Source organism: Phascolarctos cinereus, unplaced genomic scaffold, assembly GCF_003287225.1.
Source record: "Phascolarctos cinereus isolate Bilbo 61053 unplaced genomic scaffold, phaCin_HiC Scaffold_3;HRSCAF=262, whole genome shotgun sequence".
Taxonomy (NCBI): Eukaryota; Metazoa; Chordata; class Mammalia; order Diprotodontia; family Phascolarctidae; genus Phascolarctos; species Phascolarctos cinereus.
The window spans coordinates 125,766,667-125,782,199 of NW_027555736.1; the positions used below are offsets into that span (position 1 = coordinate 125,766,667).

Here is a 15,533-nt window from a genome sequence, read left to right on the forward strand (position 1 = left end):
GTAACATTCCATTATATTCATATAATACAATTCGTTCAGCCTTCCTCAGTTGATGGGCACTTCCTTAGTTTTCCTCCCTTTTCTCTTCATTTTCCCCTCCCTAGTACTGTCTTCCATATTAACCTTCCTCACCTACTTCTGTGTTGTTTTTTTGTTTGTTTTTTTCTCTGTTGAGTATTACTTTTTTTCTTTTTTAAAAAATTTATTTATTTTTAGTTTTTTAACATTCACTTCCACAAGATTTTGAGTTTCAAATTTTCTCCCCATCTCATCCCTCCCCCTACCCCAAGATGGCATGCATGCTGAATACCCCTTCCCCAATCTATCCTCTTTTCTGTCTCTCTCCCCCCCTTCTGTTTTCCTGTAGGGCAGGATAGATTTCTATACCCCATTTTCTGTATTTCTTATTTCCCAGTTGCATGTGAAAACAATTTTTTTAACATGTGTTTTTAAAACTTTGGGTTTCAAATTTTCTCCCCTCCTCCCTCCCCACCCACCCTCATTGAAAAGACAAGCAACTGGATACAGGTTATACGTGTGTAATTATGCAAAACACTTTCATAGTAGGCATGTTGTGAAAAACTAACTGTATTTACCTTAATCCTGCCCCGCCTTTCATTTATTCTATTCTCTTTTGACCCTGTCCCTCTTCAGAAGTGTTTGCTTCTGATTATCTGATTATCCCCTCCCCCAATCTGCCCTCCCTGTTTTCTTGTCCCCTCTTCCTTCCCCCCCCCATTTTTTCCCTTTAGGGTAAGATAGATTTCCATACCCAATTGAGTGTGTATATTATTCCCTCCTTAAGCCAAATCCTGTGAAAATAAGATTCACTCATTCCCTCTCACCTTCCCCTGTTTCCCCTCTACTGTAAAAGTTCTTGTCTGTTTTATGTGAGATAACCTATCCCATTCTACCTCTGCCTTACTCCTTCTCCCAGTATAATCCTCTCTTACCCCTTAATTTTATTTTTTAGATATCACCCCTCATCTTCAACTCACCCTGTGCCCTCTATCTATCTGTCTGTCTATCTATCTATCTATCTATCTATCTATCTATCTATCTATACATATATATTGTTTCCCTCCAGCTATCCTAATACTGACAAAAGGTCTCATGAGTTACAAATATCATCTTTCCATCTAGGGATGTAAACAGTTATACTTTAATAAATCCCTTAAGATTTCTCTCTCCTGTTTACCTTTTCATGCTTCTCTTGAGTCTTATATTTGAAAGTCAAATTTTCTATTCAGCTCTGATCTTTTCATCAAGAATGTTTGAAAGTCTTCTATTTCACTAAATGTCCATTTTTTTCCCCTGAAGGGGGATTATTTTTTTCTCTGTTGAGTATTACTTTTTTTTTCTTTTTTAAAAAATTTATTTGTTTTTAGTTTTTTAACTAAATTATACTCAGTTTTGCTGGGTAGGTGATTCTTGGTTGTAATCCTATCTCCTTTGCCCTCTGGAATATCATATTCCAAGTCCTCTGGTCCCTTAATGTAGAAGCTGCTAAATCTTGTGCTATCCTGATTGTGTTTCCACAATACTTGAATTGTTTCTTTCTTGCAATATGTTCTCGTTGGTCTGGGAACTCTGGAATTTGGCTGTAATATTCGTAGATTTTCCTTTGGGGATCTCTTTCAGGAGGTGATCGGTGGATTCTTTCAATTTCTGTTTTGCCCTCTGGTTCTAAAGTATCAAGGCAATTTTCCTTGATAATTTCTTGAAAGATGATGTATGTCTAGGCTCTTTTTTTTGATCATGGCTTTCAGGTAGTCCAATAATTTTTAAATTATCTCTCCTGGATCTATTTTCCAGGTCAGTTGTTTTTTATTTTCAGTGAGGTCTTTCACATTGTCTTCTATTTTTTTCATTCTTTTGGTTTTGTTTTACAACGTCTTGGTTTCTCATAAAGTCATTAGCTTCCATTTGTTCCATTCTAATTTTTAAGGAAGTATTTTCTTCAGTGAGCTTTTGGACTTCCTTTTCCATTTGGCCAATTCTGCTTTTGAAGGCATTCTTCTCCTCATTGGCTTTTTGGACCTCTTTTGCCATTTGGGTTAGTCTATTTTTTAAGGTGTTACTTTCTTCAGTATTTTTTTGGGTCTCCTTTAGCAAGCTGCTGACTTGTTTTTCATGATTTTCTTGCATCATTCTCATTTCTCTTCCCGGGTTTTTCCTTTACTTCTCTTACTTGCTTCTCAAAATCCTGTTTGAGCTCTTCCATGGCCTGGGACTGATTCATATTGTTCTTGGAGGCTTTGGATGGAGGAGCTTTGACTTTGTTGTCTTCTTCTGGTTGTGTTTTTTTGATCTTCTTTGTTAACAAAGAAAGATTGTATGGTATGACTGTTTTTGCACCTTTGTTTGCTCATGATCCCAGCCAATTACTTGAGTTTTAAACTCTTTGTTAAGGTAGGGGTCTGCTTCCAGTGTGGAGAATGTACTGTCCCAAGCTTCAGGGGTTTTGTGCAGCTGTTTTCAGAGGTACTTCTAGGGACCTGTAAATTTTCAGTTCTTCCAAGGTGATATGATCAAAGGTGAGGTGTTTACTCCTTTCCTGGCCTGTGCTCTTGTCTATGAGTGACCACAAGTACTCTTTTCTGCCTTGGAACTGTGAAGAGGATTTTCTCTGCACCACCACTACACTCCTCCTTGCCCCTGGACTATTACCCAGAACTGTGACCCATATCCAAGCATAGGCAAAGCAAGCGAATCCTGCACCAGCAAAGAGATCCCTTCAATCCTCCTTTAATCAGCCACTCAGTTCCCCCTCATTCTGTGGGCCAGAAGCTCTGGAAGCAGCCGCTGCCTTGCGGCTGTGCGCAGGGACTAGGACTGAGACCTAGTTTCTCTCTCACTGTGGTCACAGACTTTTTCTACTGATCTTTGAAGTTGTCTTTGGCGTTTGTGGGTTGAGAAGTCTGAAAACCGCTACAGATGCCTGTGATTCAGTCCTTTGAGGCTTGCTCCAGGTTCGATGAAGCCTGGTTTGCCAGTGCACCCCATGTACAACTGCACTCCTCTCCCCACCTGGCGTGATAGACCTTTCTGATCAACCATCCAAGTTGTCTTGGGCTGGAAATTTGTTTCACTTTGTCTTTTAGTGGGTTCTACTGCTTTAGAATTTGTTTAGAGCCATTTGGAGAAGTTTGGGGGAAGCTCAAGCAAGTCACTGCTTTTACTCTGCCATCTTGGCTCCCCTGTTCAGTATTTCTAAACCAAATTCTGTGTGTATGTTTAACCTTTTTTCCAAATTATGGAGAATAAGTTCTACCCCATTTTTTCTTCTGTTATACTCTACTGTAGGGGTGGGGAACCTGTGGCCTTGAGATCGAATGTGGCTTTCCAGGTCTTGGGTGCAGCCTTTAGACTGAGTACAAGTTTTACGGAGGAAATCATTTTATTAAGGTGATTTTTTCTATGAAGTTTGGATTCAGTCAAGGGGCTACACTTGAGAACCTCGAGGGCCATGTATGGCCCTGAGGCTGAAGGTTCCCCACCTCTGCTGATGTGTTACTTTATCATCTTTCCTTTGCTTTCACCTCTTAAAACCCTCAGACCAAAGCTAATTCCTCCCCTAGCCTCTTCTATATATGTTTCAAAGACATTAAGGTTCTGATAATAACACTTGTTTCTCCTCTCCCATTAGAGTGTTAGCACATCATCAGTGTATAGCCTTTCCTAATTGCTTGAATAAATTTATCTTTCTGAAGGTTTTTCTTGACTCATACGTTCCCTTTTCAAAGTTCCTACTCAGTTCTGATTTTTATAGCATAAAGGTTTGAAAGGCCTCTATTCCATTAAAGGTGCAATTTTTTTTTTACCCTGTAGGATGATGCTCAGCTTTTTAAGTCATTTTTGGTGGTATGCCCATATGTTTTGCCTTTTTCAGTATTGTATTCCAGGATCTCCTTTCATTTATAATAGAAACTGTGATCTTGACTGGTCTCTTGGCACTTGAACTGCTTTTTTCTGGATGCTTGCAGTATTTTTTCCTTTAATATGGAAGCTCTGCATTTGGACTATGAGCAGTTTTTATTTATGATTTCTTAAGTTATATTATCCAGGCTTTTTTTTTTAGATCATGGTTTTCAGGGAGTCCAGTGATGATTCTTCTTCTTGACCATTTTTTTTTTATATCAGATATCTGACATTCTCTTCTATTTTAAAAAATCTTTCAATTTGTCATAATAGTTCTTGTTGTCTGATGGAGTCATTGATTTCTCTTTGGTGTGTTTTGATTTTCAGAGAGTCCTCTATTTGGGTAAGACAACTTTCTGTTCCAAGTTATTTTTTCTCCTCATTCTTTCCTCGAGTTTTTATTTTGTTTTTTATCTCTTGCTTCATTTCTTCTAAGTGTTCATGTAGTCCTTTGGGAACATTCATTTTTCCTTTGAGATTTTGTGTTTATTATGGAGTTATTCTCTTCTGCTTTGGATTTTTGGGTATCTCTGGATCCATAATACTTTTTAGTGGTTGGTATCTTCAGTTTACTCATCTTTCTAGCCTTAGTTCCTGAATTGGATCTGTGTGCCAGGGCCAGGCACCACTCTCTTTTGTGCTTTTGAGTGGGATGGTCTTGACTTACTGATGTTCCCTTCTAGGATTCTGTCTTTGCTAAGAGCGTGGGTAGTTTTTAGCTTCTCCTGGATCTTTGATATTCAGAGTTCTGTTTCTGTGGTGTTTCATGTCAGAGTGCAAGGGGTCTTAGAACTTCTGGACCTGAGTGTTCTCTTCCAAACATTGCTAAAACCATTTACTTCCAAATTCTAGTGTTGGTTTCTGAGCGCTGTGGGGCTTTCTTGTGGGAGCCCTTCATTCTTGTTATCTCTAGACATAGAGCCTTACATACTACAGGTATCTCTGGCCCTTCTCACTGGGAAACTTCTGTAGTGTTTCCTGTATACTGGTACTACATTCTAATGAATTTCTTTTCCTATTGCCGATTGGCTTCTGACTGAATTTTTGTGCAGTCTTAGGGTGGATGAAGTCACTGTAGGTTTTCATTGGATTTATTATTATTTAGTATGGTACTACCTTTAGTTTTTTTTGCTAGAGCAGGTATGTGGATCTGTACTGCCTTCCTCTTTTCAGGGAACCATTTTGTTTGGAAGTCCTATTAATTTTTCAACACCTCCAAAATCTTCTTCTAGTTATTAATTTTGGAAGCAAGAAAAATAAATCAGATGTTAAAATTTGAAAAAAAAATTACTACTGGATAAAGAAATCTTAAATATTTAACTTCTAAAAGGATTTGGGGATGTTTCCAAAAATGTTAATTGAATATTTAATTTACACTTTATGCCTGTGAACTAATCAGAGGCAAGGAGTCTTAACTGAGGAAGTAAAAGTTTGGGGGATGGAAGTAAGTGGTTGGGATAGTTACCCTTATGTGTTCCATGAGACTTGATTAAATGTTTTTTACACTAATATGAAATTGATGTTCTTCAGGGAAAGGACCAGGAAAAAGAAGGGGCCCTACTATCAAGATTTCTGGGGTTCAAGTCAATGTTAAATCTATTATTCAGCATGAAGAGGAGTTTGAGATGTTACACAAATCTATTCCTGTGGACCCTGAGGAAAAAAAAAAGTGAGTATATATGTCTGAATGTGTATACGTCAGGTAGACTTCATTTTGAAGTTTGTTTTGGGCAGATGTTTTGTATTTTTGGCATCTTTTAAGATAAGTATAAATTACATAATGAATTTCTTTAGTATATTAAAATATGGTGCCTATGCTAACAAAAGTTTCTTTTCAAAAAACATTCAGAGAAATTCCTCAATGATATTCTTTTGCTTTTATGATTCCTTCAGGTACTGCTTAACCTGTCGTGTCAAAGCTGCACATTTTGATGTAGATTGGGGAGTGGAGGATGATTCTCGTTTGCTGTTGGGAATTTATGAACATGGCTATGGCAACTGGGAGTTAATTAAAACAGATCCAGAGCTTAAATTAACTGACAAAGTAAGTAATTCTGTAAGATGTTTAGCAGATTTTTTTTTAAAGTTTTGATAAATGATTTAATATTGAAGAAGACAGTTTGTTGACATTTAACATTAAAATCAGGATAATTTTGTGAATGATTTCTTGTCATTCATTCACTATGGAAACATCCATTTCTGGTGGAATATGGTAATCATTTCACAGTTGAAGATGAAGGAGAAAATGCTAACCAGACTCCTAAATCCTTTTGAAATTGGGGGATAGATTTAGATATTGTTCTAAGTAGAATTTTAAAAATCAGATTTTTCAGTGGTCAAATACCCTTACAATTAATACCAGAGACAAGATTTTTTAAGACCCATTTGGTGGCTCATTATTTCAGGCAATATATTCAATACAACCAAATTCTCATCACACACAGACACACAAAAATGTGAATAGCTTTTTGGAATTTTTTGTAATGGCATTTGACTTTCAGTTGAAACCTACTCCTTGCATAGTACAAATCATTCTACCTAAATGTTACAGCAGTGGTTAAAAAAAAGAAAAAGTAGTGAGGAGAGTAGGAAGGCTTAGATATCAGCAGACCAGTATCAATGTTGTGCTCCTGGCAGGGCTTTTCCTGGCACGTCAAAACAAAACAATGCTCATCCAGTGTGGTTTTTCAGAGGGTAAAAACACCCTGCTATGAACACTGAGTTCCAATTCAGTCTGGGCTATCAGGTCCAAATATTCTAGCAGGGAATGGATCATATCCTGGAATAGCTCAGTGCTCTCTGGCAATGCTTTAAGAAGCATTTTAAATCTAAAATGAAGCTTTAACCTAGCTCCAGGGATTCCCTGCTCCTGGAAGGAGGAAATCCACGACGGCTGGGATGCTCTAGCAGATGAAGCCAACAAGCTCCCCCTACCTGAGTTGTTCTACCCTGTTAACAGCACAGGTAGGAGCCAGTGGGAGAGCTGGATTTCTCCATCCCATTTTGTAAAATGAGAACAGCGCATAAGGGATTTTAGTGTTTGGGAGCCCTGGAAAAGAGACAGGTTCTGAGACTTTTTTGGGGGGTGGGGAGGGAAGAGCATTTTGTTAATACTGTACTATGTTAGAGTATTTCCTGGCCTGCTAACCTGAAAATGGGGTGGTGGTTCTCTTTTTTTCTTTTTCCAAAGATATTACCTGTTGAGACAGATAAAAAACCTCAGGGAAAGCAGCTGCAAACTCGAGCTGACTACCTGTTAAAGCTGCTGAAGAAAGACTTAGACAAAAAGGAGTTGGTTAAAGAGGGTGAAGAGGTAGGTGAAGTTGACCAATCTCTGGCTGTTCCCAAGGGAAAGCTTCTGTAATTAAATTGCTATTTTGTAATGGTGAGAATGCTGTGGATATCACGAAAACCAGTATTACCCTAGATTTTAGACTTAGCTCCTTAATTTCCTCCTAAATATAGATGTCTTTGAGGTTTCAGAGGATTAGTTTTTGTCATACAATAAAGAATTTGCTTAAAGCTAAAACCCAAGTTGATATTTGTGGAATTTTAATGAGACTGTTCCCTTGTGGACTAATGGCTTACCAGCTTTCTTATTCCTCAGTTACTCTGTCCTTCTCCATCCTTCCCCTTCTGCCAAAACACAGCCAGACTAGGTGTTCTGTTACTTTAAAAAAAATTTACTATCTACAGTTTGGATGTAATATTAGATTCCAGTAGTGGGTATACGTTGGGTCCACTAATCTTGTTACTCATTACATTATGTCTAGCTCTTGGTTATTCTTGATAATGGGCCAAAGAAATAGTATTGATGATTTAAAAGGACAAATGAACCAAAAACCTGTCTTTAGTCAAAAATTCCATCCTCCTAAATGAAACCTATTGATAAGGAAATTAATGAACTTATTTGAGCTTTTTTATGTTCCCATCCACTCTTTGTAAAAAAAAAAAAGTGGTTATGAATATTGAAATGACCCCAAGTCATATAACAGCATCAGTGGAAAATCTAGTTGCCATTGGCTTATCAGCCCTACCATAAGGGTTTTTTCACTTAGAGCACCTAAAATCTTTTCAGAGTTAACACCATTTCTTTTTTCTGAAGCTTACTCTTTGGCATTCCTTTTGAGTCTTTGCTGATTTTTGTTTGAACAGTAAAGGAGCTACAACTTTATGGAGGTTTAACCCTATTCCAGGTTCTGTTTATGCTCCAGCTACATTTTTGGTTGGCTGTTTCATTGTTAGTTGTATCTTTAGCTGAGAATCAGCTATATGAAGTACAGAGAGGCTTATTAACAGAAAATTAGCTATTAGATTTTTCTTTTGGGTGGCCAAAGCAATTCATTCAATTGTGTACTATGTATTGGTAGAGGAAGTACCCACATGGTGGAAATCACACATACTTGAAGTACAAATATTGGAGTAAGTTTTATCATTAGTGGTTCCTTCCCTTTCAATAGACCAAATTAAAGAAGCGAAAGCCCCGTGTGAAGAAGGAAAACAAGGCTCCTAGAGCGAAAGATGAGCATGGAAATGAATTCTCATCCCCTAGGCATTCAGACAATCCATCAGAAGAGGGGGAAGTCAAGGTAGGGGCCAGATTTCAGTAGTTTAGAAACTTATTGTTTTGGGCTTTATAGAGAGAGTGGAAACAATCCATAGAATGCTCCTGTGTCTTAAACTTAGTCAGAGAGGAACAGACTTTATTTTAAGGAAAGGGAAAAGCACATTAGAGACATTAACCATGTAATTGGTTGGGGAGAGAAATCTGGGATCTTTACTCTTATCATTGCTACACATTTTCAGGTATATTTTGGAGTAATTATTATAGGCCAAAATTGATCCATGGTTATGCAGCTGCAGTTAAAGACACCAGGCAATAGATGTGAGAGTACTCAGTAATCACCAAACATATATTGAGTGCCTCCTGCATGCAATGCAGTTAGTGTGTTGCAGGACAGGGTACTTAAAAATAAATGTCTTTTTCTAAAACAGCAAGTGACCTTGGAGCTTTGTTATATTTTTCTAGATACCACAGAAGTGAATGGTTGAATTAAACTTTGTGGCAAAAACTCATAGTCATGTGGGATTTCTTTAATTCTTAGGATGATGGCTTGGAAAAAAGCCCCATGAAAAAAAAGCAGAAGAAAAAAGAAAACAAAGAGAACAAGGAGAAACAGATGGGTTCTAAGAAAGAAAAGGAAGGAGATAAGGAAAGAAAAAAGTCAAAGGATAAGAAAGAAAAGGTATTGTTTCCTTTTTATACATTAGTAAATGTACATCATTTGGATTGTCTTTTAGAATTTGGAAATGATAATGAGGTTTTCATTCTTGGGGTCTAGAGATACTCTAGTGATCTAGAGATGCTTCCTGTCCTTGGAGAAATAGAGGAACCTCTCTTTTTCCAAAGAAGGAGAACACATTAAATATTCAGTATTTTATGGAGTTATGATAGGCATTTACTCTGGTTTTCTGCCGTATAATTTGAGGTGGGTATTTGGATCAGGGAAGAATGTAGACCTAGAACTCAAAAGGGCCACCTAGTGTAATCCCCTCATTTTATAGGTGAAGAAACAGTCCGAGAGAGGTTAATGGACCTGCCTATGGTTACGCAAGTAGCATTCTGAGGTGACCTTTGGACACTGGTCTTCTGACCCCAGAATCAGTTCTCGTATGACAGAAAAAGGGCCAGAGAAAAGAAAATTTAAGTTAAAAGACAGGTGCCTGAAGCAGATTCTCAGTCATTTCTGTGGAGAGCAGTCTCCTTGACAAATTAACTATGGGAAGGATTTGAATTCATGAAAGTAACTTTTGATCATTTAGCTTGTAGTTGATGAGAAGCACAGAAATGGGGGAAGAGATGAGATCTAGGAGTTTGATTTTAGAGGGGTATGTTTGATTTCAGCAAGGCTAACTGGCTGTTCTATGATCTTTGATTTATTTATTAGAATTGATAAGAGTATTATATCTGGAAAGCATAGAATCTATTGGGCCTTAACTGGCGTTGCTTCAAATGTCACTTTTGGATTGTTTTTGAAACATGGTTTTTTCCTGAATGGTGGCTCAGAAGTAAACATATATTTTATGAAAATTAAGTTATCTTTAGGCATGCAAATAGCAAAATGTGATTTCATTATCACTATCTGATGTTTAGGATTCATTAGTTTCATTCTTCACTAATTGGTGGGATACGCTATAATATTTCCCTAGAGCTCAGTTTATCCTTTTGTGGCGTGACAACATAAATGTAAAGACATTTAATGTCTAAATTTCACATAGTGATTGCCACATAGAAGAAAATGACCACATTTAATGATTTCTTTTTAAAGCCTAAAGCAGGTGATGCCAAAGCTGGAAATAAATCAAAAAGAGCTCAAGGTCCTGTCCATATCACCGCAGGAAGTGAGCCAATCCCCATTGGAGAAGATGAAGATGATGAACTGGACCAGGAAACATTCAGCATAGTAAGTACTAAAATTGGGATAGCATAGAGATTCCTGAAACAAAGACTAAGTTGTTTGCTAGTGTTCTCTGGTCTATTTATAGATTCTTAATCAAGTAGAATGAAAATTTATTTAAATTCCTGATATGACACTTTCAAAATCCCTGTATCTAAAGGACTTGTTTTGAGACATTTTCTTGTTCATCCTTTCTTAGGAAAGGAGTTTCTTTCTTTTCCTGAGTGAGAATATTGAATTATCCCTTAGTGGTATTTGCAGATCAAAAAAACAGGAGTTCTTAGAATCCTGGTAGAAAGTTAGAACTCAGGAAATAATTCACTGAAAGACAAAATCTCAGGTAAAGATTGATATTTATGTGATTCTGCTAGTTGTTATACTAAGTAGAGGTGGCTAGGTGGTGCAATGAATAGAGTGCTATTTTATAGAATCATTTACTATCCTGGGTAAGTCATTTAACCTCAGTTTGCCTTAACTGTAAGATGGGGATAATAACAACATCTACTTTACTTGATTGTTATAAGGATCATATGAGGTAATATTTGTAAAGCACATTGTCTGGAAAGTAGTAGGGACTATATAAGTATTATTCTTTTCCCCCTAAATAAAACAAAGAATAATGTAGGTCTCTGATATGACTCCATGGATTTACCCAGGTTACTTTGAATCTCTTCAGTATATGTATTATGTACATTTTTGTTCATGTTTTATCCATTTAAATAATGGAATTTACTGATCTCTGTGGAGTGGAACAAATATTTGGATGGTGATATTTCAAGATGATGAGTAATATGAACTTAAAATATAGGCAAATGAATTTGAGACCATGGTTCTTTGGGAATTCCTCTAGTATCTGGTACTCCAAAGAAATACTGGCAAATCTGATTGATCACATAGCAATAAAATGTGGTTTGTAGGGCTGGGGAGCTAAGTAAATTTTTTTTTGATCTTCGTTAAGTTGTATTGGTAAGTACTACATTTTTTGAAGAGCAAAGCTTGCTTGTTTTTTCAGAAATAAGGCTGGGAAGGTGGGAGGAATCAGTGGCAGCACTTTAGCCTGTTTTTCAAACCCCTTTATAGATTGGTGCCTCACTAACTTTTCCGTCTTCTCTCCCTCTACTCTGAATTATGAGTTGGAAAGCACCTCAGTGGGCACCTAGTTCACTTTATACCTTAACCAGAATCTTGGGTACACCCTACCTTGACAGATGGTTACCTAGCCACTGCTTTGATACCTCCCAATAATGTGGAACCCAGTATCTCCCTTTTCTGGGTTGCAGTATTTGTTAGGAAGTTTTCCTAAATTTACTCTTTGCAATTTCCTCACATTATCCTGGTTCTTCCCTGGGTCTAAACAGAACACGTCTAAACCCTTTCCTATATGAGAGCTCTTAAGTATTTGACAGCAGCTATCATTTCCTGCCTTACACCCTCCCCCTCTCTTGCCTTTCCTAAGCTAAACATTCCTAGTTCTTTGAAATAACCCTGATATTGCATGGACTTAAGGGTGTCTCCACTTCTGGTTCCCTTTGTCATCATTGCCCTTTCCAAACTGTGGCATCCAAACATGACCAAGCTATTCCAGATGTGGGCAAAATAAAGCAAAATTATCTGTTCTTTATTCCTGGAAGCTATGCTTTTCTTAATGCCATCAGTTTTTTTTGGGAAAAGTGTCATAATCTTCATTCATATTGAGTTTACACTCAACCAAAACCCCTGGATATTTTTTTGACAGTTGTTGACTGACTATGCTGCACACATCCTACTCTAGTTATGTTGATATTATTGAAGACTTTACCCCTGTTGAACTCCTGATTCAGCCATGTTTTAGCCTGTCAAGGTATTTTTTTGGGATCCTGACTATCATTTAGTGTATTAGTTATTCCTCAAGCTTTGTGTCATCTGTAAGTCTGATAAGCATACTATCTGTGCCTTCATCCAAGTTTCTGATAAAAATGTTAAGCAGTACAGATCCCTTGAGCACTTTACTAGAGAGATGTCTTTTCAAGCTGAATTTCATTTTATTAGATCCAGCCCAGTGCTCTAGTCTGTCAAGATCCTTTTGTATCTCAACTTTATTTATTTTTTGATTCATTTATTAATTTATTAATTAATGTGAGGCAATCAAGGTTAAGTGACTTGCCCAGGGTCACATAGCTAGAAAATGTCAAGTGTCTGAGGTCAGATTTGAACTCGGGTCCTCCTGACTCCAATGCTGGAGCCATATCCACTGTGCCTCCTAGTTGCCCCCTGTATCCTGACTCTAATCAGCTGTGTTAGCTATCCCTCAAAGTTTTGTGTTATCTATAAGTTTAAAGAACATATGATAAAATGCCTTTATCTTAAGTCATTGATAAAAATGTTGAACAGCGCAGGTCAGAATAAAGATCCCTGGGATATTACACTGGACACCTCCTGCCACGTTGATTGTTAGCCATTAACAACTATTGTTTGAGTCCAGTGATCCAATGAGTTCTGAATCCATTTATTATTATCTAATCTGTCTTTCTTCGTATTTTCCACAAAAATATTATATTTTATCAAAAGCTTTGTTAATGTCTAAGTAAGCTATATCAACAAGATTCCTGTTATTTATTAGTTAAGTAATCCTGTTTTTTAAAAAAGGATATGAAGTTATTCTGTCATGACCTGTTCTTGATGAAGGTGTGCCGAGTTTTTGTAATTTACTATTTCCCTTTCTAGATATTTACCAACAATCTTTTAATGACCTACATTAGAGTTTTCCCAGGAATCAAAGTGAAACTAACTGGTCTAGAGGCTACAGATTTTGTTCTGTTTTTTGAAAATTGGGGTATTTTGGGGCAGCTAGCTGGCGCAGTGGATAGAGCACCGGCCCTGGATTCAGGAGGACCTGAGTTCAAATGCGGCCTCAGACACATAACACTTACTAGCTGTGTGACCCTGGGCAAGTCACTTAACCCCATTGCCTAAAGTAACAAAAAGAAAAGAAAAGAAAACTGGGGTATTTGCCTTTCTCCAACATTGTAGTACCCTCATTTCCCATGATCTTTTAGATATTGTTAACAGTGATACAATAATCACATCTGCTAGTTCTTTCAGGATAGGAGAGTATAGTTAATTTGAACTAAGTGTCTTGAATTCTTTAAGGACAACTACGTGCTTTCTTATTATCTTCTTACTTATCTTAGATATCAGCTCCCTGTTAGTAAATTTGTTTTGTCATTTCTAGATTTCCAATGTACAAGTCATTCTCTTTTACAGAGAAAATAAAAATTCATTAGCTCTGCCTTCTGTCTGTTGTCAGTTATCGTTATCCCATCTGACCCTAACAAAGGTCAAATCTCTTCTTTGATTCTCCTTTTTCTCCCAATGTAGCTAAAAAACTCTTATGTATTTTTTGTTAAAAATTTGAACTTAAAACACCAAAAAAGAACAGTTCCATATATACAATACACACATATACACAATAGAACACAAAACAAAAATTTTCTATTGAAAATATAAGTCTCTATTTCATACCACATATGTACATATACATATATATACAAATTAAAATACATATATACATAAAAATACACGTATACATAAAAATGTGTGTGTATATACATATATGTGTGTGCGTAAACTACTGCATGTCTTTTTGTTTTCTTCTGCACATTTTAAAGTGTTTCAGTGGTTATCTCTTTTTTGATATCACTGTTGCTATCCTCCTCCCCAAAATAAAAACTGAGAAAAAGAAAGAAAATAACAAACCTGTGACGGATAGGCATAGTCAAGCAAAACAAATCCACAAAGTAACTGTGTCCAGTCATGTATATCTCTTTCTGTACCATGTGCCATCACCTCTTTGTCAGGAAGTAGGTAGTATGCTTCATCATCATAGTTTCACTGACGTCTTGATTTAGCTTTGCATTGTTCTGAGTTCTCAAATCTTTCAGAGTTTTTCTTTACAATGTTGCTGTCCCTGTACAAATTATTCTTCACATCACTGTGTGTTTAATCCAGGATCCTCTGCAAGCATTTCTGGCTTAGATTTCTCTTGAATTTCTAGATTTCTCTAGATTCTTTATTCTGGATTTCTCTTGACTTTATTTCAGTTCTGCTCATTTCTGGTCTTTTTATAAATACTTGAAAGTCCTCTATTCCCTTAAAGGTGTATTTTTTTTTTACCCTGCAGGATGATGCTCAGCAGGTTGTTATTTTTTATTGTATGTTCATATTTTTTGCCTTTTTGAATATTGTATTCCAAGATCTCCTTTCATTTACAGTAGACTCTTCTGTGATCCCATCTGTTCTTTTGGTAATTGAACTGTTTTTTCTGGATGCTTGTGTTGCGGTGTGAGAGGTTGAGAGGTTGTGACCCCTCAAAGACCAGAGTACAGGACGGGTCATCTGGAATGAATTCACAGACTCAAGCATTCTTCAAGGTGGCAAAGATTTATTGTTACGCTTTTCAGCGGGCAAGGATTCTTAAGGATTCCTGCAAGAGACTGAGAATGCAACTAGGGTTTATATGGAAAAGAGCATGGGAAAGAAATGCCAGGAACACTGATGAGGTAATATCCAAAGGTGCAGGTGTCTTTGGAGCTATGGATGGGAAAGTACAGGGAGTCTACTGGACAGGGAGAGGGGGATGGATCTTTGGAGTCTGGCAGGAGGAAGAGTCCTTGGGCTGGCCAAGGACAAAACTCCTTCGGCTGGGCAAGGCACCCCTCTCCCTCTGTGTTGATGAGAGAATATTCTGCAACAAGGGAAAGCTTTCTTACAAGACAGGAACTACTAAGGAATTGGGAGGCTTCCAGAGACATGATCTGAGAGCTGGGGCCTGAGCAGCCCACCTCTGTGTAGCTGTACCAGGGAGAGAGATAAGGGTTGTGCTGAGGCCCATGCATGAATAACTGCTAGGCACAGTGTCCTTGGCTGGGGAGTGGTTGTCAGAGACAGTGTTTCTGAGACTAGGGAGAAACTGGGGTACAAGTACAAGCACAAGCACCCAAATGCAAGCACCAAAGCACCCCATCACTTGCATTATTATTTTTTTTTTTTTTTACTTAGAAACTCTGGATTTGGGCTGTGACATTCCTGGGACCTTTCCTTTTGTAGTTTCTTTCAGGAAGTGATCAGTGAATTCTTAAAAAAATTTTTTTTATCTTACAAATTCCAAATTTTATT

The 15,533-nt window shown here is 37.3% G+C and overlaps 1 protein-coding gene across 11 annotated transcripts in view; it reads left to right on the forward strand.

The window, feature by feature from the left end:
• CHD2 (chromodomain helicase DNA binding protein 2) overlaps positions 1 to 15,533 on the forward strand; it is a 155,388-nt gene that overhangs the window by 116,148 nt on the left and 23,707 nt on the right. For 10 of the 11 annotated variants that reach the window (XR_013485307.1, XM_078151152.1, XM_078151151.1 and 7 more), the window contains 6 exons: positions 5,452 to 5,590; positions 5,815 to 5,965; positions 7,112 to 7,234; positions 8,382 to 8,510; positions 9,027 to 9,167; positions 10,251 to 10,385. Coding sequence is in view for 10 of the 11 variants with exons in the window: in XM_078151152.1 (XP_078007278.1) it covers positions 5,452 to 5,590; positions 5,815 to 5,965; positions 7,112 to 7,234; positions 8,382 to 8,510; positions 9,027 to 9,167; positions 10,251 to 10,385 (818 nt within the window). In the remaining variant the exon portion in view is untranslated. The remainder of the gene's footprint in view (positions 1 to 5,451; positions 5,591 to 5,814; positions 5,966 to 7,111; positions 7,235 to 8,381; positions 8,511 to 9,026; positions 9,168 to 10,250; positions 10,386 to 15,533) is intronic. The other variant, XM_078151155.1, reaches the window with a different exon arrangement.